At 36.1% G+C, this 21253-nt stretch overlaps 1 protein-coding gene across 4 annotated transcripts in view; it reads right to left on the reverse strand.

Annotated features, from left to right (window-relative positions):
- Window positions 1–1971: 1971 nt before the first annotated feature.
- MEI4 (meiotic double-stranded break formation protein 4) overlaps window positions 1972–21253 on the reverse strand; it is a 145332-nt gene continuing 126050 nt past the window's right edge. For 3 of the 4 annotated variants that reach the window (XM_039379135.1, XM_039379136.1, XM_027711500.2), the window contains one exon: window positions 4671–8378. In XM_039379135.1, coding sequence (XP_039235069.1) covers window positions 8130–8378 — 249 coding nt within the window. In that variant the 3' untranslated portion in view covers window positions 4671–8129. Of the gene's footprint in view, window positions 2722–4670; window positions 8379–21253 lie in introns of those variants that run through there. The other variant, XM_039379137.1, reaches the window with a different exon arrangement.

A 21253-nucleotide genomic window follows, 5' to 3' on the forward strand; every position in this document is an offset into this window, starting at 1 on the left:
GTTTCTTTGTTTTTCTGATCTGTCTCCTTTCTCTTGTATTGGAGGACAAGACAGCCTCAGAGTAAGGTCAATGTGGAATTATCTCAGCTCTTAGAATCGCTTTTATGGATGGCTACTAAAATAAATTGAAAGATTAGCTGGAAAACACTCTTATCTATAAGGTCTAAAGAACCTTGATCTTGAGAGGACTCATTACCATACGAATAACAAGTACCCAGTGAGGTACCAGTGAGGCATCTTGATATCCTGCAGAAGTCCTGAAAACAGGTACTGAGAATCCCCCTGGGGATAATTAGCCCTCTTGCCTCCACCACCACCCCACGCCTCCCAAAAGAAAAAGAGTACAGTCACTAAGAAAAATAGTAAGCTACAAGATTAATCTCATTCTTTCTTTTTCTGGCTCAAGACATATTTCCTCATCTCTAATATGAAAGACAAAGCTCAGAATATGCAATGGCCAAAAGTAACAACTTTCCAGAAGAAGACAGACTGAAGGGTTGTGAAGCTCAGCAATGACCCAGTATCTTCCTCAGGTAACAAAAAGAGTAGTATATAAGTACGTTCACAGCCTTCAGTGGTTGTAAACCCTTGATAATTCTGTATGTTGAAAAGATAATAGAAAATTAGGCTGACACAGTTTTTACTTGCATTCAGCAGAAATATAAAGTAAATGCTTGACTAATGCAATGGAGCTGATTTATACTACAAGAAAACAGATTAGACTTTGTATCTGCCTTTTAAAAGTCCTTTCTATGCTTTACTTTCTTTCAGTACATAATAGTAATTTACAGGAGTTTCAATTTCTGTTGTTTTCTCCAGAGTTTTTACTTCATAATATTCCTCAGACTGTACAAACTTGGCTGAATACCTCAGAGTATACTTATGAAATTTGTGGGTGTCATCATGCTGGGGTCAGGGGAGGTTGGTTACTCTGGAGGACAAAGATGAATTTCAGTCTTCATAGGCTGGAAAATCTTCAAAGAATATAACTAAATTCAGTAATTATAACTGAAAAAAAAGCTATGCTTTGACAGAAGAAACACCAGAAAGAGCAGCTGATAGGACAAAGCAAGAAATCACCAGGACATCTTAGAGGAGTAACAAACATTACTAAAATCTGCAGTATACAGTTTCTCATGCTGTTGTGTCAGAGAAAATGTTGATGAATGCATGTGTGCTGCTTTTTAAGCCGCATATACTGAAGAGTTGAATTCTGTAAGGTGCCAGAACTGGCCTTCATCAAGTCATGTGAATCTATGGCATTTGCAGAAATAAGAAAAGAAAGAAAAAGACTGCTCTTTAGAGCAACCCCAAACTTGTCTTGGAAGTCTTTCTATTCACTGTGGGATATTCCTGGTTTGCTGAGACTGTTTCCTTAAGTATAATTTAAAAGAGTATCTCAAACATGAACTCAAGCCTGGTAAGCAGTGCTATTATTAAGGATGAGCCTCTCTAGTATAACTATTCTAAAGGTGGGCATAACCGTAAAGAATTCAAGACGAATTTGAAATCAGCAAGTTGAAAAGAAACCACGTTGAAAGAATGGCTTAATTAAAGCAAGGTTGTAAACTAACTTTGCTTGTTCAATTAAGAAAGCAGGTGCAGACTAAGTGAATTTACTTATAAGCAAAAAGGGAAAACTAAAATATAAGGAGGGTGGAACAATTTATATAAGGGGGAGGTGATCTAATAAAGGTCTAAGTGAAGCACACCATCTGGATGAAATTGCAGAAACTGTCTCAACTCAAGGCAATTAAGAACTGCAGAACAGCAAAAGACCCTTTCTAGCATGTGACAGGCAAAAAAAAGCACAAAGCAGGAAAGCTACAAGTATACAGCTATAGAAACAATAAGTATACAGAACTTCTTTCAGCTCTAAAGGGAAACATACATATATGGACAGCTGATCAGAGAATGAAAACAAACATCCTATGCTTTTTTGTGCTTAGCATTATGAATAATTAAAAATATTTTAAAACTTGCCCCTTTTTTTACTATTCAACTGAAATAGAGTAAGATGCTAATGTTAATGTAGTCCTTTGATTATTATCTGACTGGAGTTCTTAACTGTTTCTCTTTTAAGCTGAAATCTCCGATGGAACAGTGAGGTATGAAGAGTTTTGTTTTTTTTTTAAAAGGATTAGAATTGAAGAAGCTGGAATCAGATTTGCGGCTGTGAGGGAATGAGGTGACAATACCTTACTACAAAAACAATCTGCTTTTGCCCTGGTATTTTCCCTTTTTTCCTGTGAAGAGGTTAAATTATGTTCTTTTAGAGTACAGATCTCTCTGCACATTGTCTTTGTTGCCCAGCCATGTGATAGTCCCGTACTCCTCATCCCACTTAGCTCTTCCAGTGCTGTCAAAGGGTCCTGCTCACAAACACCTCCTTTTTCATCTTCTCCACAGTCTTATTTTTTGGGTTCAGATGCTTCCCCCCTTGGCAAGGGGATACTGAAGATAGGTACAGGAATTGTGCAGGAGCTAAAAGAGGTTCTGCATGTCAATACTGTATTTTTAATATGCTTGCTCAGAAGTCACTGCTATTTTACCTTGCAGACAAGGATCACTGCTGTGTTCCCTTGCAAGTCGGGAATTCTGGAGAATATCCTTCACTTCTACTGTGTAAAACAAGTTATGAGTAGGGCTTTCCACCTCTGAGAAGTTGTTTTGGTCCACTTAGTTGCCCCTGCAGGCTAGACATGCTCATGGGTTGCAAAACTAAAAAAAAAAGCAGAAGCTGTAAGAATTTTTTGGTTTGATGAAACAGTCATTCTGAGTCCTCTGTTCCTATACCAACAAGAGATCTAAAGACTAAATTCCCTTGTCTAGATCATATGAACATAAAATATGAACATATATTAATGACCTCTAAACCTATAGCTTTTTAAAACAAGCTAAGCTAAACTGAATTTCAGATTAAATAATTTTATACAAATCTGATGTTCAAAGCTAGATTTCTTGGAAGTGAAAAGATAAACTTAATTACATTACTGATGACTTCCAAAGTGATTTATCTCATAGTATTTCACAGATGGCTTTCAATCAAATTAAGGATTTCTCAAAGGATGAAACTTTTTGTGATAGCAGGCACATACGAGACTGAGAAACTTGATGCCCTTTTTAGTCTCAGCCTTCAACAAGGTCTCCTGGGCCCTCCTGCTTAGGTGAACATGTTCAGTAGGAGGGACTATCGGGGTAGCTGAAGATCAAGTTGCGGTTTTGTCATATTTCAGCTCATATATGTCTATAACTTCCCACTGTGGAGTCAGGTGGTTTAGATACATGGGTGCTGACAGATTTGGTCAGTGTCCTTGCAAAGCAAGGATAGACTAAAAACCAGGTGGGTGAAAAAATTACTTGATGATCAAGCTCACAGTGTAGAGGTTAACAGGTTGCACTTTACCTGGATGCCTGTTACAAGTGGAGAAACAAAAGGAGCTATCAGGGGATGCGTCCTGTTTAACAACTTTACCAGTGACCTGGAGGAGGTCATGGAGTGTACCCTTATCAAATTTGCAGATGACACAAAATTGGGAGTCCTAGTTGATATGCTTGAGGGCATGGATGTCATTAGAGGGTCTGATGATGGCTGGAAGAATGGGCTGACAGGAGACTATGAAAGGAAGGACAAGTGCTAAGTGTCCAGCCTGGGAAGTAAGAGTCCTTTGCAGTGATACAGAAGTGCCTGGCTAGGGAGCAGTTCTGCAGGCAAAGTCCTGGGGGGCCCTGGCGGGCAGTGAGCTGACTGTGAGCCTGCAGTGGCCATGGCAGTAATGAGGGCACACAGCATCCTGTGCTGTGTCAGAAGGAGCACAGATTGAGGAAGGGATTACCTCCCTGTAATCAGCACTCATTAATCTGCATCTAGACTACTACAGCCCATTTTGGGGCCCCAGCAAAAAGATGCTGATAAACTGAAGTGTGTTCAGCACAGGGTTACCAAGATGGCTGGGCCCAGAGCAGCTGTGCCGTGAGGTGGGCTAAGGGAGCTGGGCTTCTTCAGCCTGGGAAAGAGATGGTTTCAGGGGACCTAACAGAAGCCTCCAGTGCCTGTAGGAAATGTATCAAGGAGATAGGTCCAGGCTCTGGGTGGTGGGAAGACTGAAGACATGTCATAAATGAAGCAACTATATACAAATTCAGACTGTATACAAGGAAACATTTTTTCACCATGAAGACAGTCAAGTAGAAAAGCAGGTTATTCAGTCTCCATCCTTGAAAGTTTTCAATACCTGACTGAATATTAAAACAGCAATAGACAATGTTGATTTGACCAACACTGGTTTTGACCCCACAGCTAAACTTGATTCAACCATGAGGTTGGACTGGAGGCCGTAAGGTCCCCTCCAGCCCAAATTTTCCTATGCTCATGTGAACATCAGCTGAATGTTGCACCACAGTAAACTATACAGTGTTACTCTGTATCAGTACTGAATGAAAAAAAATTATTACAAGATTAAAACAAGGTACATTTTTTTCCCCCACTGTTACCAACATATATAAGCAATAACCTGTAAAATCAGTAAATGACAAGCATATTATGAAAAGATTCCAAATTAGGCTTACAAAAATATCCTAAGACAGTTCACTTCAAAATCCCACCCACTGCTGTCATTAATAGTAAATGTAAAATTAATGTAAAATTCTTCAGTGAATAGAACAGTGAATGAACAGCACTAGAATAAAAATTTATTTTCCTTGTCTCATAGTTTTTCTACTCTCATAAAAAGAGACTCTACCACAAAATTCTTTTTAAAACAGATGGAGACAAGTACAGAAGACAGTCATCCAGGAAGCTAAGAATGTGGCAGAAAAACAAATTACAAAATCATAAACTGAAATTAGGCTACTAATAAATAATCACTGCTAATTCAACCATATAAATATATAATTTAACCCTGTGTGTATATACATATATATATATATATTTGTATTTATAAGGCTGAACAATTTGCATTTGCAAAACATTATCATTTTGCCAAATTTTAAAGCACATTTATTTACAAAAAGAATCTGCAAGACAAAAGAAATATCCTTGAACTGTTCATTCTAAAACTATAAGTGTAACTCAGGTGACACACTCCAGGGAGCAATGACAGATCAGACCGAGTTATTTTTTTAAGTGTTTTCTGTTTAGTTCTACGATGTGTTATGCTCAGCACATGGGATTTTGAGATTGTTCTTTTGAGACATCCTACACTCAGCAAAGATCACAGATACTTTCTCTGCATTTGGTATTCCTCTCTGGAGGTCAGATAGGTAAAAGTTGGATGTGTGGATGTAAAACTAAAAGACTTAGTTTAAGTCCAAGACTTGTAACCTGGTTGTAAATCTTCCAGGGACTGTCTCAGTCATCCTGTTTTATTACAAAACTCGTGATGTTTACTCAAGTTACATCTAACAGTCATCAGACAAGACCAGAAATTGTCTGAAGAGCAGGGATTTAAACCTAGGATTTCCTACTCTAAAAAACAGATAAGGTATCACAAAGGTAGGATTTAGTTTTCACATTAAGACACCTAAATGGATGTTCATGAGCTGTATATCCATGCTCACGCTACCACCACTGCTCAATTCAGTTGTCTAAGCACACACTGTAAGTGACAGTGCCACTAAAGATGCTCCAGGGTATCAGACGCATCTACATAAAGAGAGAAAATGTGATGCAGGTCTTAGAGAAGATCTGCAGTCCTTTGTGGTAGTAGCTGGATACCCAGGCCAAAACATTGGGGTACTTTGCAAGTGTTTCATAGATTAGACATCTCAACCACAGGGAGACATCTAAATGCACGTGTCTACCTTTGCACACCTTCATCTTAAGGCAAGTCCCATCTTGGTGAAAAATCTCTTCAAGAAATGCGAGACGACAATCTAATGAGTATTCTGATTGCAGAGGTTATTGCTCCCACCAAAGCTGAGGTGCTCATTAATGTGGTTCACTGCATTATTTAATTTTCCACTGAAACAGATAAAGAGAGCCCAGGTGACCAGGTGACATCCCTTTTGCAGAGAGGCCAGCGTGTGTCTAGATTGCTGCAATGGCATTACAAGGGGAACTCTCACTGCCTCAATGCTTTCAAAGCTGCATAACAGTTTCAAATTCCCATCAGAGCATAAGTGCCGTGTAGTTATGCCATCTCTGGACACAAAACCTCCTCTCTCTCTATGCTGTGAAAAAACATGTCAAAAATCATGTCTCAAGTGAGCAGTTACTTCAAAATTTACCAGCAATGAATATATTTCCCAAAATATCCATTGCTTTTCCAGTGGCCTAGAGAGTTTGCTGGTGAGAAAATGCTACAATCTGCAAAGAAGAAAATATGCATCCCTTTGTGCTCGTGTTGTTTTACTAGTGACAAAAATATTTTTTGCCAGTCGATCAGCAAATGTGCAGTAGTGTGCAATCTAGTGCTGAACCTGTTGTTTGGAACCAGAGTCTTGAAACACACACAGTTTGCTATTATACAGATGCCAGTATCCTCCTGTGTTTTGTGTCTTTTGTTTACAAACTACTTTTGAATGAAGCTTTTTTGAAAAAATGAAAATGAAAATTATATCAATTAGGTAACAGTTCATTTTGTTGACTTCTCTCCTTGCTCTTTTTGTAACCATGTTTTCAGTGCTGTGGAGGGAGAACTGATTCTCTTATCTTAATGAAACAACCAAACAAGCAAGTAAAGTAGTAATAAAAAGGGCATGGCAGTTCCTGAGTAACTACAAAACATATTTCTTTTCTTTAGTTTGGCTAAACTCATCTGATTTTGTCATGTGACTATTCAGAAATCCTTGCTTTGCAAATCAAACATTTCTGTGGAAAAAAACTTTGCTGAAAGAAAGCATTAAATAACTGTTACCATATGACATATCAAATATGAAGAAACAGAACAGTGGCCAGTGTCAAACTAAGAAACACTCTTTGGGAAGCCAATTCACCATCACAGTAATTCACCTGCCAATTCACCTGCTTTCTAAATATCAATGTGTTTTACAAATTTATAAAGCAATGGTTTATTACAAAATAAATGCATTCAAATTAACAAGATAACGGTGTTTCAGCAAATTTTCCTGACATAAAAATTGATGTGATGAAACAAGTGCAAGGGGAAGGATATGGACTAATTCTCAAAATTTTTTATATTTACAGGAAATATGCACTTCTAGGAGACATAATACAACTAAAATGTTGTTTGTCTACTAGAAAAAAAAGTTGTTTATCATTATAGTTATCCTCTAGATAAATTAAGTACTCTGGTTCTGTTAAGGTATTATTGAACTCACACTATAAAGACCTTTTATGTTTAAGATAATTTCTGTTAAAATCTTTTACTTTAATTATTACTATGAATATAATACCATCACACAGGAAAACAAAAATTAAAAATCAGATAAAATGAAAAGACACAAAGAGGATTTTATCAATATTCATTAATTTTGAACAGAGAGGTTTAAAGTAACCACTAAATGAGTTATATTTATTCAGATTAGATCTCTGAAATCATTACTCAACTCAGAATGAATTAGGCCTACTGTACCTACACTTGTGCATACACAAGTAAAGCCAAACAGTATACGAGTGTAAGAAAGTTGTAAAACTGAGCCCCAGATTTTATTTTGCTCAGGTAATGACTATTTTGATTAAATTGTTAACAAAGTATGTCCTATAAGTATTTGTAATGATGAGCTACAAAGTTTAAAAATAAGCATTTCTATTTCTGCCAACCAGACACTGTATCTAAATTATACAGAAGCTACACAACTCTTAAAGGACAGGCAATAGTTTCCTAACTTGAAATCTCTACACACATTTTATGACTCAACTTTAAAATTCATAGTGTTTATTTTAAACAGCACCTGAAACAACTTTCTGTGTTCCATTTTCACTGTGTACAGAAACACCAACATATTGTTTTCCATTACATGAAACAGCATTTATTCAAAATGGCACCTGGATTATTACTTTTTTTCTATATTTAAGTTTGGAAATAAACTGCATTATCTCTGAAACTGGTGTATAGAATAGTAGTTTAAAGTAAATGTTTTCCAATAACAACAATTTTCCTGTCTGGCTCGAAAACCTTCCAATGCATACCCCCCCAAAAAATGCACTAAAAAGTAGGCTGCTTGTTTTAATCAATTTGCATTTGAGCTGAGTTTAAAAGAACACTCACTCTCCATAAATATAAAGAAAATAGAGGGAATTCATCTGAGAGATGAAGAATAATTTGATCAAGGTTCTTCAGAAATTTGATTTTTTCTTCTCCTTCATAGTCTGAACTCGAAACGTTTTCTTCTGTCTTATTTTGAAGAAGTTTTTCCAGAATCATGCACAAAGGAAAAATATTCTCATACTGGGTAATGTCATACACAGACTGGACCTGGGAATAAAATAAAATCAGTACATAAGCACAGTGTGAAAATGTTTCTGCAGCACAACATCTCAATGACAGTGTAAGGAATACCGTTAAAATTGGCAGTAGTATTTACATAGTCAGAACAGTTATACATTCAGGATGATTGTTTCTAAGAAATGCTTCCTTTTCTGATCGTAACAGCCAAACAACTAATACTCCATCATACTATGAAAAGTCATCATAACCTCCTCTTCATGAGTCAGAGAGTTTTCTTTACCTAATTATCCACAGGCTGTGACATACAATAGTGATGCACAGAAAAACAACAACAATAACAGCTTTGTTTGTTTTAGGCATATAATTAGAATTGGTGGATTTCTGTTTTCTGAGAAATAAAATAAAAAGCAAAAAAGAATTTTTTACTCCTAAAAACAGACAGTCACCTATTAGTTGACACCTCTAGAAAACAAAAGTCCAAATTCTCAATCTCAATAGAAAATACACAAGCCAGTTCTGAGTCAGTTAAAGTGGAAGAGTCAGTTTGCCAAATTAGCTCACTGACCAAATTAAAAAAATTTTAAAAGTCTTACAGCTTAATCCAATATAAATTTACCTGTCCTGTATTTGGAAACTTGAATTTTAAACAGAAGCTTCCAGAATCCCTTCCGTACATAGGAAATAACTGGGAAGATAAAAACTTAAATCTTGGGGAGTTGTCTCTCCGGAATGAAATTCTGTGTACTGCTTAACAGCAAAAATCTACCAATAATATGAGATGACTTTGTTCTGAAAAAGGTTGCAATTACAGTAGGTAGATGACCAGAACTGAAAGGTAAAATCACTGCTGCTAGAAAATTAATTATATATTTTAGAAAATGGACCGATAGCTCTAGCAAGTCTAAAATACTGTTTATGCCACTGCTACAAAATCAGACGGGTCCAGGCTTTGATATGGGTCTATGAAAAAGTATGAAATAATTTCACTCAGACTAAATTACATACTGTTATAGACTTTCTGAAGTGTGAAATTTATTATACAATTATTGTTTTTACAAATAATGCAAGCTGGTTTTGATTCCATTAGAATCTAACAAAAATACAGCACTTTACCTTCTTCAGGTAAAACTGTGGAAAATTCTGGCTCAGAGATTGCTCACTTTGACCTTAGTTCCTGTAATTTGGATATTAGATGTACGATGTTACAAGCAAAAATCTTTGTTTGATTCTTAAGTGAGGAATCTATATAAAATGTTTCAGAGAAACTCTTCCAAGCAGTTAGGCAATTGTGTTACTTTCAGTAGGTCTTGAAAATTGCAACTAATTGCAACTTAGTAAGCTATCTAATTTATTATGGATAATAGAAGCTACAAGTTAACTAATTAGCTTTTCTCTGCATTAAAGGAAGATTATTTTAATCACACAGAACTGACTTTGAACAGAAAGGGTAAGTCTGATGGCAAGGAGGAAGTATTTTTTCAGATAATTGCTTTTCTGGAGACAAACGCACTTTGAAATACTGTATTATAAAACCATGGGAAAAAAATCAGTCTAGAACATTTTCTGGCTCAAGGTTTATTAACCTTTCCAAACCATTTAATAATCTCAACAAAATGTGTCTGTATTTCTTCTGTTAGATGTCTTCCATAGCACTAATTGATGCAATTACTACCACTGCACATTTATGCCACAGAATGCACAGTCAGGTAATAGAGCTACTGATCTTGCCCACCAGTGTCTGTAAGTGGGTAGCAGTGTATGTACATGTACACACACACAGAGCTAGTCCACCCAGAAAGTTCAGAGGGTATGGTTATAAATTAGCAAGCCTCATATATATGCTGCTATTCCAGAATATATTAATACCAACCTTAAGTAACACTAATTCTGTTTTTCAGAGCGAATTTTAAGATAACCACTCTTGTTACAGATCAGATGGGTGTGCAATATGGATTTTGGACACTATCTTTTATGAGATCAGTCCTTGTCAATTTTGCCTCACCAAGTACTTTGAAATGTGTTTCCTAGCAGTAATATGCATTTTCATGCTCGTCAGTTTTTAATTTAATTTTAAAAATTATTTTCTTACTATGATTTCTCAATACAAACTTTTCAGAGTTAAATAAGTTAAAAAAAATTATTTATATAAGATTGAGCATTACATGAGATGGAAACAAGGGTTACAAGGACCTCCTGGCTGGATCTGATGATCTGCTAATCAGAATTAACGTATTTATGTCATCAAGTTCAAAATGCAGAAAGTGTCAAAGCTTTTGGTTGAAATTAATTCTCCAAGCTTCTCCTACATTACATGGAAACCACCTGGAATAGAATGCATATTTACTACAAAATCTGAAAGCAGGGAGGAAGTTCTCTTACCTGTCTTCTTTACAATGCTATCACAAGAACCAGAACTAATATGTTAAAGGAAACTGCTATGTTCCAGGTCCCTGGCCCTTCATCATACTTCCTCTTTGCAAAACAACAGATCAGATGGCCCTGGATCAAATTCCAAGCTGCTGCTCTCTTACTGGACAGAATCGGAGTCTTACTGACCAGTCATGAAATAGATAAGTGCAATTCTAAATTGCACTTAGAGTATTTCTATTTTCTTGTCTTAGTGGTTCATGCACGTTTATTTAATTTATTCAAATGCCCTTAAAAACAGCAATATAAAACAAGAAAAGGAAAATAAATTTAGCTTTGAATAAATTCTCTACAATTCTTAGGTCATTTCAGCAGCCACAAGTCATATTTCTAGTGATGAAGTCTGTGAGCCTGGAATTTTCACATGCAGAAGACTGATACTACTTTCTCAGTATAGGCGAGTAACTTTTATTCCTTTTATATTTCAAAGGACCTACAGAATAGAGACAATACTTTGACAGTGCAAATAAAAATTAGACGAAAAGAAAGAGGGTATGTTCATGGCAACTAGTATTTGCTTCCATTCAGCTCAGATAGTTATGTAAGCAATGGACAAAGTGTCATCAACACCTGCACACTCTCTGTAATAAGACAAGCATCTCTAACTGGGGAAAACTTCTCTTTGGTTTAGAATGGAAGACCGAAATGCTGAAATTTCTGACAAAATTAAAACAATTAAAATTAATTTAGAAGCACCACTATGATTAATGACTAAAAAAAAGTCCCATGATGATACCACATTTAAACGTATGTTGCAACAAATAATTATACAACATAGTGCTATATAAAATACTGACATATCGATACAAACTTTAATCAAACTGGAAATATGAGAGTTTATACACTTCTGCTGTTTAGGAAGTCATAAAATTAACACTTCTAGAAGATAGCCATCTTAGCAGAAAAGTATTCTGTCCAAATCTTCTCAATCCATCATATTCTAACAGTTTTGCTTCTTGTAAATTTTTTCTTGCAACTTCTGCCTCTCCCATTTCTTGGAAAACCTTTCCTATGCAGCAAGGATATAACTTTTTTTGCTAGTAAGGTGTCTTTTCTATGTTTCAATACAAAGTTGAAAGTTGATATTTCTCCTCTTTTACATGCAGATTTTTCAGAGAAGCATAAGGGGCAGATTGAAATAAACAACAGGATCTGCTAAAGCCTGGCTAGTTTTGCCTTCAAATGGAAGCACAGGCAGTAGGAACTGCAGCACCACCAGCTGCTGGGCTGTGACCACTTAGTTAGGGAGGATGGAAGATAGAATAGAATCAAATCTGCCATCTAGCCATTTCCAGGAAAAATTCCCCATGGCCTGTCCCCTCCTCAGGGAAGCAAATGTAGCCAAAGCTGCCATGAATTTTCCAGAGCAGGTAGACAGAGAGCATACATTTTTCTTGATGTACCTACCACTGACCAACACGTCATCTCAGCAAATAGTCCCAGTGCCCCTTTGCTTCCTTGTAGGTAGCTGCTAGTACAGGCACGTACATGTGCAGACTGAATTCTTGGCAAGCAAATTCCAATTCATGGGCTAGGAGCCATAGAGGAAGTGTAAGCTGATGTCTTGGGTAACATAGAACACGGGACTCACACAAACTACTAGAAAATATTTGAAGTGGAGAATGCCTGTTAGAAAATGTCTGAGCTTGATTTACACATTTCTAGAAACACACAATCCTGGAGATGTTGCTTAATGGGCAATTACCCTGGCTCTTTTTTGTTGTTGTTGATTTATTTTATTTGCTGCCTTGGCTTTCTGGTGGTAAGAAAGGATACTCCATCTAGAACTAAGAGGAAGGCATGTGGTACTAAACAACATACTAAATGCAGCCACTGCTGTCCACAGAAATAAAAAAAATACTTCTGTGCTCACTATGCCTACAAACAGGAGGAGGTTTCTCTAAAGCTGTCTTCCATATTTTAACACTGCAGTTCTAACAAGTCATCATCATCATGACCAGTCTTCGCGAACGAAGATTTGGGAAAGGTCATTACCCTTCGAGCCTGCACAGTGAATTTTTTAGGTGAGACACAGTGTGAGCTGAACTGAGCCCACCCTTTGATCCTAAGGTTCATCTGCTGGGGCTGAGCGAGCTCGGACGGTGGCAGCGAGGTCCTCAGGACGTAGGTTTGTTTAGAGTGACCTTCTCTTAGATGGATGGCCTTACAGGGCTGACGAGCTCCATCTGCCCGGAGGAGTTCCCTGACCAGGAATCAAACCCGGGCCGCGACAGTGAGAGCGCCGCATCCTAACCATTAGACCACCAGGGGGCCCAGTTCTAACAAGTATGTAATTATAAAACCAAGCTCCTAAATAGACAAATATTTGACAGCATCACTTTTGAGGAAAAAAGTTTCTAATGTAGCATAATGAAAAATAAGAAAAGAGTGACTGACTGGAAACTCTGTCAACAAGCGGTCACTTTCTAGTAAATTTTGTATTTGCTAAGGGAATGCTGACCAACTCAAATTTTCAGTAAAATCAACATTGTTTTACAGTACCCATCCAGTCTAAATCAGAGGTTAATGGAAATATATTTCAAGAATGACCAAATGGTTTCCTCAAACGTCAGTACATTCTCATTTTATGAATAAAAAAAGATTAATTCTCACAGGGAATTCTCTTCTTGACCCTTCATTTTTCTTTTGAGAAATCCCTATCCAGGTTACTCATTGCTGTGTTCAAGTGTTAAACACAAGACCTTTTTTTGGAGTACAGTATGTGCACATTTGCATAGTAGGCATTTTACTTCAAAATAACACAGAAATCTTTTAACTGGATGTTCCACAGTCATGTGAATAACCTCTACATGGATCATTAAAATTTACTAAACCAGTAAACACAGTATAAGAAAGCACAGTAGGATAAAAGCTTATCTCTAATTGCTCTTTAGTGTTTATATAATATGTTGATATGCATCCCTAAAACATGTAAGGCAGGCAGGCATGAAAGATTTTACTAAGAATCTTTTTGTTCTCTTTTTAATACTATTGTGTTTTGGTAAAAGGTAATTACAATTGCCATGACACTGGATTCAGCTTTTAGGTGATTAGCACTTCCCTTTAATTGCTTTTTGTTTTGTGATTTAAAAAGCCTATTTCCTGAACATCCCTCCCAGTAATCATAGTCCGCATAACCATGTCAATATTCACCTGCCAAGTAAGTTCAAACTGATGTATCCCCTCTTTCAATACTTAAAGCAAAATTCACATAACCTAAAATTCCTTATTTAAATTTATACCCCCATCCCAAATTTTCAAAATATTTTGATCTTTTATTCAATGGGTTCTGAAACTCTAATTGTGTCATCTTTATTCATTCTGATCATTTTATTCTCAAGTAGCTCCCTAAGATTCAACTATTCTGCTTAGAGATCAAGACCAAATGTGACTGCAGAAAGGGTCAAGGAATTATCAACATTTGTGAAAGTTAAATTCCAGAGGAGAGACAATCAGCTAAACTCTTGAAACAATAGAATCTACAGCATGTGCAGTGACTGGTCCTGAGCAACATCCTGCCAACAACACTTTAGATGTCCCAGCCAGCCTCATGCTAGAGAGGTTTCAGAAGAAACAGTAAGAATCTTGTGAAAAGAGTATCTGCCCAGACACAACAATTTGGCATACCCTGGAAAACACTTTTCATAGAATTTCAAGTGCTTGTTCTCTTTGCTATCACCCAAGAGGAAGATACTTATACCTGAGGCATCTGTGCACTGTGCTTCTTCCATATATCACTAAGCAGGGTCATCCGTTACTAGCCCTTTCTATGACACACAGAATTACAAGCAATTCCCAAGCCATCTTAAGCAATATTATTCTTATCTAGTAATACAATTTCCACAACATATTGTACGAAATTAAATATACCAGCAGTAGAGCACTGACATTTCCATTTTGGAGTAAGAATCACAACTATTGCCTTGCAAGTAACATAACAAAAACACAGAAAACTTTAAAAAGAAAATTCTGATCCCTTTTATCCTGTTAAAGAAAGCTAAAATATAAGTCACTAACATATACCATTTAGAAAGAACAACCAAAAAATATGAAGGTATGAACCTTCTTGGGATAATGGGAATCTATAAACATATTTTACTCCAATCTACAAGGCATATACTTCAACTCTCACTTATGTCATGTATGTTATTTTTGAAGCCTATTCTAAAATTATAAAAATTAATTATTTACAAGTTGAAGCATGTGAAATATGTTGTTTTGTTCTGCTTTCCAGCAAAGAATCTGAAATAAAGACTGTAAATGTATCTATTATAATGTGGGTCCTTCAAAATCAAATGGGCTACTTAAGCATAAGTCTAATTTAAAAAAGACACGATCGAGAGAAAGAAACCAACAAAACCAATCTAATGAAATTTCTCAGTTATGAACTCTTCAGTATTAAAGGACTTTGTTGTGTTTTTTGTTTTTGGGGGACTTGCCTACTTGCAAGTGTAGGAGTACCACATGCAATAACCATATCATTAAAATAATACATATTGTTTGTTGACATAGAAATCATATTCTCATCCTACAAGAAACGTCATAAAGTATACAGCAAGGTCAGTAATCTAAGCAAGTCTTGAAAATAAACATCACACACATAACATTTTTATAGGTAAAGACTGACACTAGCGTAAGAAAATTGCTTTGAATAATAGCAACAATAAAAAATCTTCTATTAATTAAAATCATCAGAAAACAATGGATTGGTGAAAAATACAGCTATATTAGTTTCAAAAGGTTTATTGACAGAAGTTTACCTATCTTTAGAAAATGCAGAGAAGTACTGAAAGTGAATAGCAATCACTTTGCTTTAATGGCTCTAGCAGAGCAGACAATCCTGACAGTAATGCAAGATACACATTTATTTCTACCTAATTGTAATTCATTAATTTTTGAAAAAAAGCTTTTCAACATGCTTTTCAACTCATAAGGCTTTTTTTTTTTCTAAAAGCATAATAACTTTGCCTCACATTCAGCTTGACTTACTAAAATTACCTCTTCCAATACTAGCAATGGAAAGCATCAGCTGAATCTAGCAAGTGGCAGATGGCTGGTACGAGGTTATCATACAACATGCACTTAAATTGCTTGCCACAGGACACTGTGAAAGCTGAAGGCTTGCATGGGGTGAAAGAAAAGTAAGCAATCATATGAGTGAAATCCATTGAAACACATGAAAGAAACAGTCACCCTTCACCTTAGATAGCCCAAATTGCTGGATACTGGGAGACTGTTCCTGGAAACATTTCCAAACTCCTACCTGAACGTCTACTATAACCACTCCCAGAAGCAGAATATTTGACCTCTCTGACAGCATGGCCATTCTCATGCTTTCCTATCTCCCAGTCTAATTTGCTGCCCTACCCACTATCAGTGTTAGGTTACTTCAGAAAAGAAAATATTCCACTTTTCAGACCAAGTTAAAGCTTGTTTTCAGCTCTGAAAGCTTGCAACCATTGCTACTATATACATCCAACACTTCAGTCTTCCTCCAAAGCCAGAGACACAATCAGAGTCTCCAGGTTCAGAATCACAGAGAAAAAAAGTCCAAATGTAAGCAAAACTAGGATGTTTTGGACTAACTTAAAAAACTCAGCATGTGCCCAAACTTTGTATTTATCTGCTGCAAAAGAAAACAGAAAAGCCATGAAAAAAAAAAGGCAAAACAAAACACCTAAGGAGCAAGAGGAGTGATTTTAGGCACTGCCTTGTGTGAGGAAAAGGACAAAGCTGGCTGAAACACAAGCATAATTTTGTATGAAAAAAAAAGCGACATCTGCTTTCTGAACCACTTTCATCCAATGAATGAAAGTCTCTGCATACTTTTAATAGTTAAAAAATATACTGCTAATGAAGACAGGTTTCTCTCTTATTATGCAGTTATTTTTCTTCTTCCATAGTTAGAGGTTGAATATTCTTTAACTATTCAAGGCAATAATATTGTTTTGGAAAAAAATCTTACATTTATTGTACAGAAAAAAGTCTTCAGGAGAGTATTTGTATTTCATATAAATAAAATACTTTTACAAATTATTTTCCTAAAATGGATTAATATTTCCCTTAGATATGACTGAAATAAGACAGCAATGGTGTTTCAATGATCCCAGCATCTGTCTAAAACATCTGCTTTCCACTAAAATTATGCCACTAAATCCCATAGCAACCTCCGAACTTTCAGAAAATACCAAGACAGTTTTCCAAACTTTAACAGGAAGACTCAAGAGACATGGCAGGATATCATAATTTCATGAAAATTTTACAGGATTAACAAGCAGTGCCACTTTTTTATTTATTGTATTTAAAACCTATATGGCATACGTATGTAGAATAAATCTTGAGTGGATTAATAGAATTTAACAATAGAAAATATTGATTATTCACCTTAAATATGTGAGAAATTACAGAATCAACATATTTAATTGAAAATCATACAAAATATAAAATGTCATGGAATCATGAGTACACCACAGTGTATCTAAAAGTTTATATATATGCATTAAAACTTCATTTTAGAAGCAAATACACCTTTTGACTAAAAGCATGACAAAACATAGAATAGATTGCTCCCTACAATCTTTTTAGGCTTTACAGAAACTAAATGGGTACGACTGTGAGCAAATGTGTTTTTGCTTTCGAAATTTACTTTTCCATTAATTATCCAGTAGAATCTTCTGGAAAGCCCCAACCCAGTAGTTTCCCAGAAATTTTCACATTTTTTAATTTGTATGTTTGTTTCAACTGCTTCAGCAGCACAGTAGTGCAAAAAGACAGTAGTGTAAAAAGGTTTTTAAGAGCTCCAGAGCAGCAGCTTAGAATGGATACCATCAAGAAAGGATGAATCTGGGAATGCCAGGATATGAAATGACCTAAAAGAAAGCTAAAGAAAAGCTAGGAAGATTTACATATGGTAAGAGAAGCATTTGATTTTTCACTCTGGTATAATTTATGCCAAACCTTCAATACAACTCAGTAAGACTATGTGGAATTGACAAGCAGTGGAGAGCTCGACAAGCAGCTCACTTATCTTTCACAGACTCTGTGTGAAGGATAATGTTCTGATGTTGGATACTTAAGAGCTGAATACCCCAGCAAAAATACAGACGATTTTATCAATAAAGATAAAATAAATATTTTATCAATAAAGAGAGAAATGACCAGACACGCACTCTTTTGCATTGAGTCACCCAAAAGGAGACTATTGCAACCAAATCAGAGATATCACAGAAGTTTAAAGCAATTAAGTTTGAAGCAGAAGCATCAATTCCAGAAAAATATTAGAAACAACAATCCAATTGGAGTTTGAAGTACGTTGAAAGTCAAGAAACAAAGGCCAAATGAAACAACATTTGCCTTGAGAAACCTAAAAGACAGTGTTTTAGGCAAATTACTGAGCTGTCTGGTGGACCTGTTACAGAAAGCTGACATAAATGTACCTGTAGGGGCCCATAAGGTACCCTGACAACAGTTAGCAAGGTAAAGTTTCCATAAACACATTGTCATTCATGTGAATGTGGTATGACAACTGCATAAAAGAAATGCCAAAATATCGAAAAAAACAACCAGAGAATAACACAATGGCAGCAAAAAACAGCGTGTCAGTGATGCCACTGGAAGTCAAGAACATACTTGCACTTGTTGGAATTGAATTTTAGAATGGCCTGGGTTGGAAGGTACCTTAAAGATCATCTAGTTCTAATTTTTTGTAAAAAAAGAGTTAAACTCTACATTTCAGCTAAGGTTGTGATGTCCTCTGATGGCCTGCACCAATGATAATATAAGGTGAATTGCATCTGAAAACCTCTCCTGTCTTCCTTAGCAGTTACAACTTGCTCTGCCATCCCTTTCCCTGCTGTACTTCCATCACCATCTTTTTGTCTCTTCTCTATTTTTTCTCTCCTCCATCTCCAGAAAACAGAAGGCAAGTGTCCCATTGGCATGACTGTGAGTCTGGGCTATGTCTCTGAATTCTGAATCTGGACAAAATACAATTTTTATTTGATTTGAACTTCCCACAAGAACATGGTATTGAGGGGAAAAAAAAAATAAAATGGAAGAGTAGAAAATGAGCGAATCTTCAAACTGAAGAAAAAGCTAAGCTTCAGTTGGAGACAGATTTTCTTTTTTAATTAAATCATCTGGAACAAGAAATAACGTACATTCCTAACTGTGGACTAGATGTAATAATACAAAATATTGCTACGTTATTTTACGTACGACAATATTTACAATCAGGTAATAATTACCAGCAGGCAATACAAAGAAGAATGTAGCAAAGCTTCTTTAAATGCCTTCAGTAACACAATAGCATTCGTCTTTTCTCTTTGCTACAGATATAATGCTGTAAATTTAATGCAATTTAACATAATTGTTTAATTTATTAGGCAAGATTTAAATTACTGTGAAAGATATTAAAAGGTCACATTAACAAATCATACTAAACACACAGGCCACCTTGCTCTTCAAAATTATTTCAGATGACTGCAGGAAATACATTAACAAAAATACCACAGAAAATCATTACAAATTGACTCATTAAAGGAGCACAGAAGAGACAAAATCAAACTATCAGAATTGAGGTACACAGATCATCTCTGCTATGCTGTAACTGACTCCTAGCAAATTTCTAGTTATTAGAAGGTCTGGCCTATCTGGCATAGTAAACATAACATTACAAATTAGTGAAAGACAACAGCTGCAATATGAAGAAAATCTCCTCTTTTCATGCTCCAACTTATTTTACTAGAAGAAAATCACTATTCTCCATCTGAGCTTTTATGTGTTCATTGCTGTTAGTGCTCACGTAGACAATATGTGTGTTATAGCACAGGGAAAACTGAAATAATAGCAGCAATTTGCAGAGTGTGAACAAATAAGAAAGAGAATACTGCCACATTTTTATGGCTTTAAAGTAGCCATGCAATACATTCCTTCAAGATTCCCCTGATGACAGCAAATTAACCAACAGGGAACACATGCTCTGACTGTTTCTGTGACCAAACTTTACTCATTTAAATTGAATTAAGGTTCTTTTATACTATATGGGCACACAGTCATTGATTTAGTAAAGCTTTTAAGCTTTCCAGTCTGAAATGTAACAATTTTTCATTTGGTTTTGTCACAGGTTCATCTCTCTTCCTTAATACTGTGTATTTTATATTCCCTACTAGAGAGGAAGGAGATGGGATTATCACCATATAGAACTATGGTTCATTTAATTTCTTTTCAGTTCTCAATCCTCTGGACAATAAGAATTTAAAGACTTTGACATCCTTAATCCTAAAAGGGTTAATTAGACTCATTCCACCTACTGTTCCCTCAGTGGCATCTCAGTCCAGTGCTCAGCAAGGTCAACCTTGAGTCTGTATGTTGCTTTACTTTCCCATGAAACGTTCCCAAAACCTATGATCTCTTTCCAGAATAAAATATGCCCCATCATTTGTTCCAAAAGCTTTTGTCCCCAAGTGACAGGGATTTAGCAACAAGCAAGAAATCAGGTTTTTTTTCCAACCCAACTCCTGAATGTCTGCAATTGTATCGGAGTTACCAACTCAAATACTCATGTGCGGATGAAAGAACTTACTATCTGGCCTCTAGACTGATTTCAATTCCACTCTTTTTTTTTGGTGGTGGGGGGGAAGGCAAGAACCTATGAGCTGAAGAGCCTTCTTTCCTTTTACAGGAACCTGCACTTGTTTTTAAGATCTGAAGAAAACTTAACCTGTTATGAAAGATCTTCATGAGCATCATCCTTTAACAGGGGAAAAGTTAACAGCAGTTCCAGGTGACAGTACGGAAAACTAAATGGAACAGCTTCTGGCTGTGGTAAAACAAATGTACACACAGAGATATAGAGTAAATGAACTTATTAAAGAGGAGACTATAGTCAAAGCTGGAAAAAGTAATAAATAAGAAGAGTAATGCATCAGGCCTTTGGGGTTTGTCTACTAAAATGTGAAGGTAGGTATCTTACCAAACCCTTCTCAAACTAGGCTGTCATCTGAGTGGTGCTAAAACCATTATTTCAGTGGATCCAACTCTGTCTGTACACATGGAACAGTGAAAAAGCATGGCCTCACTAAGTATGATCTACAGAACTGGATTCCTCTGAACAGTAATTGTCGTTAAGCCAAGGGATCTTAATGTGGTTCTAAAATCTTCAATGCAAAGAAAGACCTCATCTGTTCTGTCATAGAAAGGAATGAAGTTACCAATAAGTAGACGACCATCAAGAAAAGTATTTCTCTAGGTAAACACACAGACTCAAACTTGAGGTACTCCTCATGAAAACCGTACATCTTGCTTGAAAGGGAATATCAGCACAACCGTTGCTTCCTTTAACTTATATTCACACTCACGCAGCCACAGAAGTAACAAGAAACCTCCTTCATGAAACCAAATGAAAAGTCAACCAACCCAGGTTGGTTTTTTGGGTTTTGTTTGGTTGGTTTGGGGCATTTTTTTGTTTTGTTTTG

This window comes from Pipra filicauda, unplaced genomic scaffold (genome assembly GCF_003945595.2).
Source record: "Pipra filicauda isolate LSUMZ 115617 unplaced genomic scaffold, ASM394559v2 scaffold157_size4220110_pilon, whole genome shotgun sequence".
Classification (NCBI taxonomy): Eukaryota; Metazoa; Chordata; class Aves; order Passeriformes; family Pipridae; genus Pipra; species Pipra filicauda.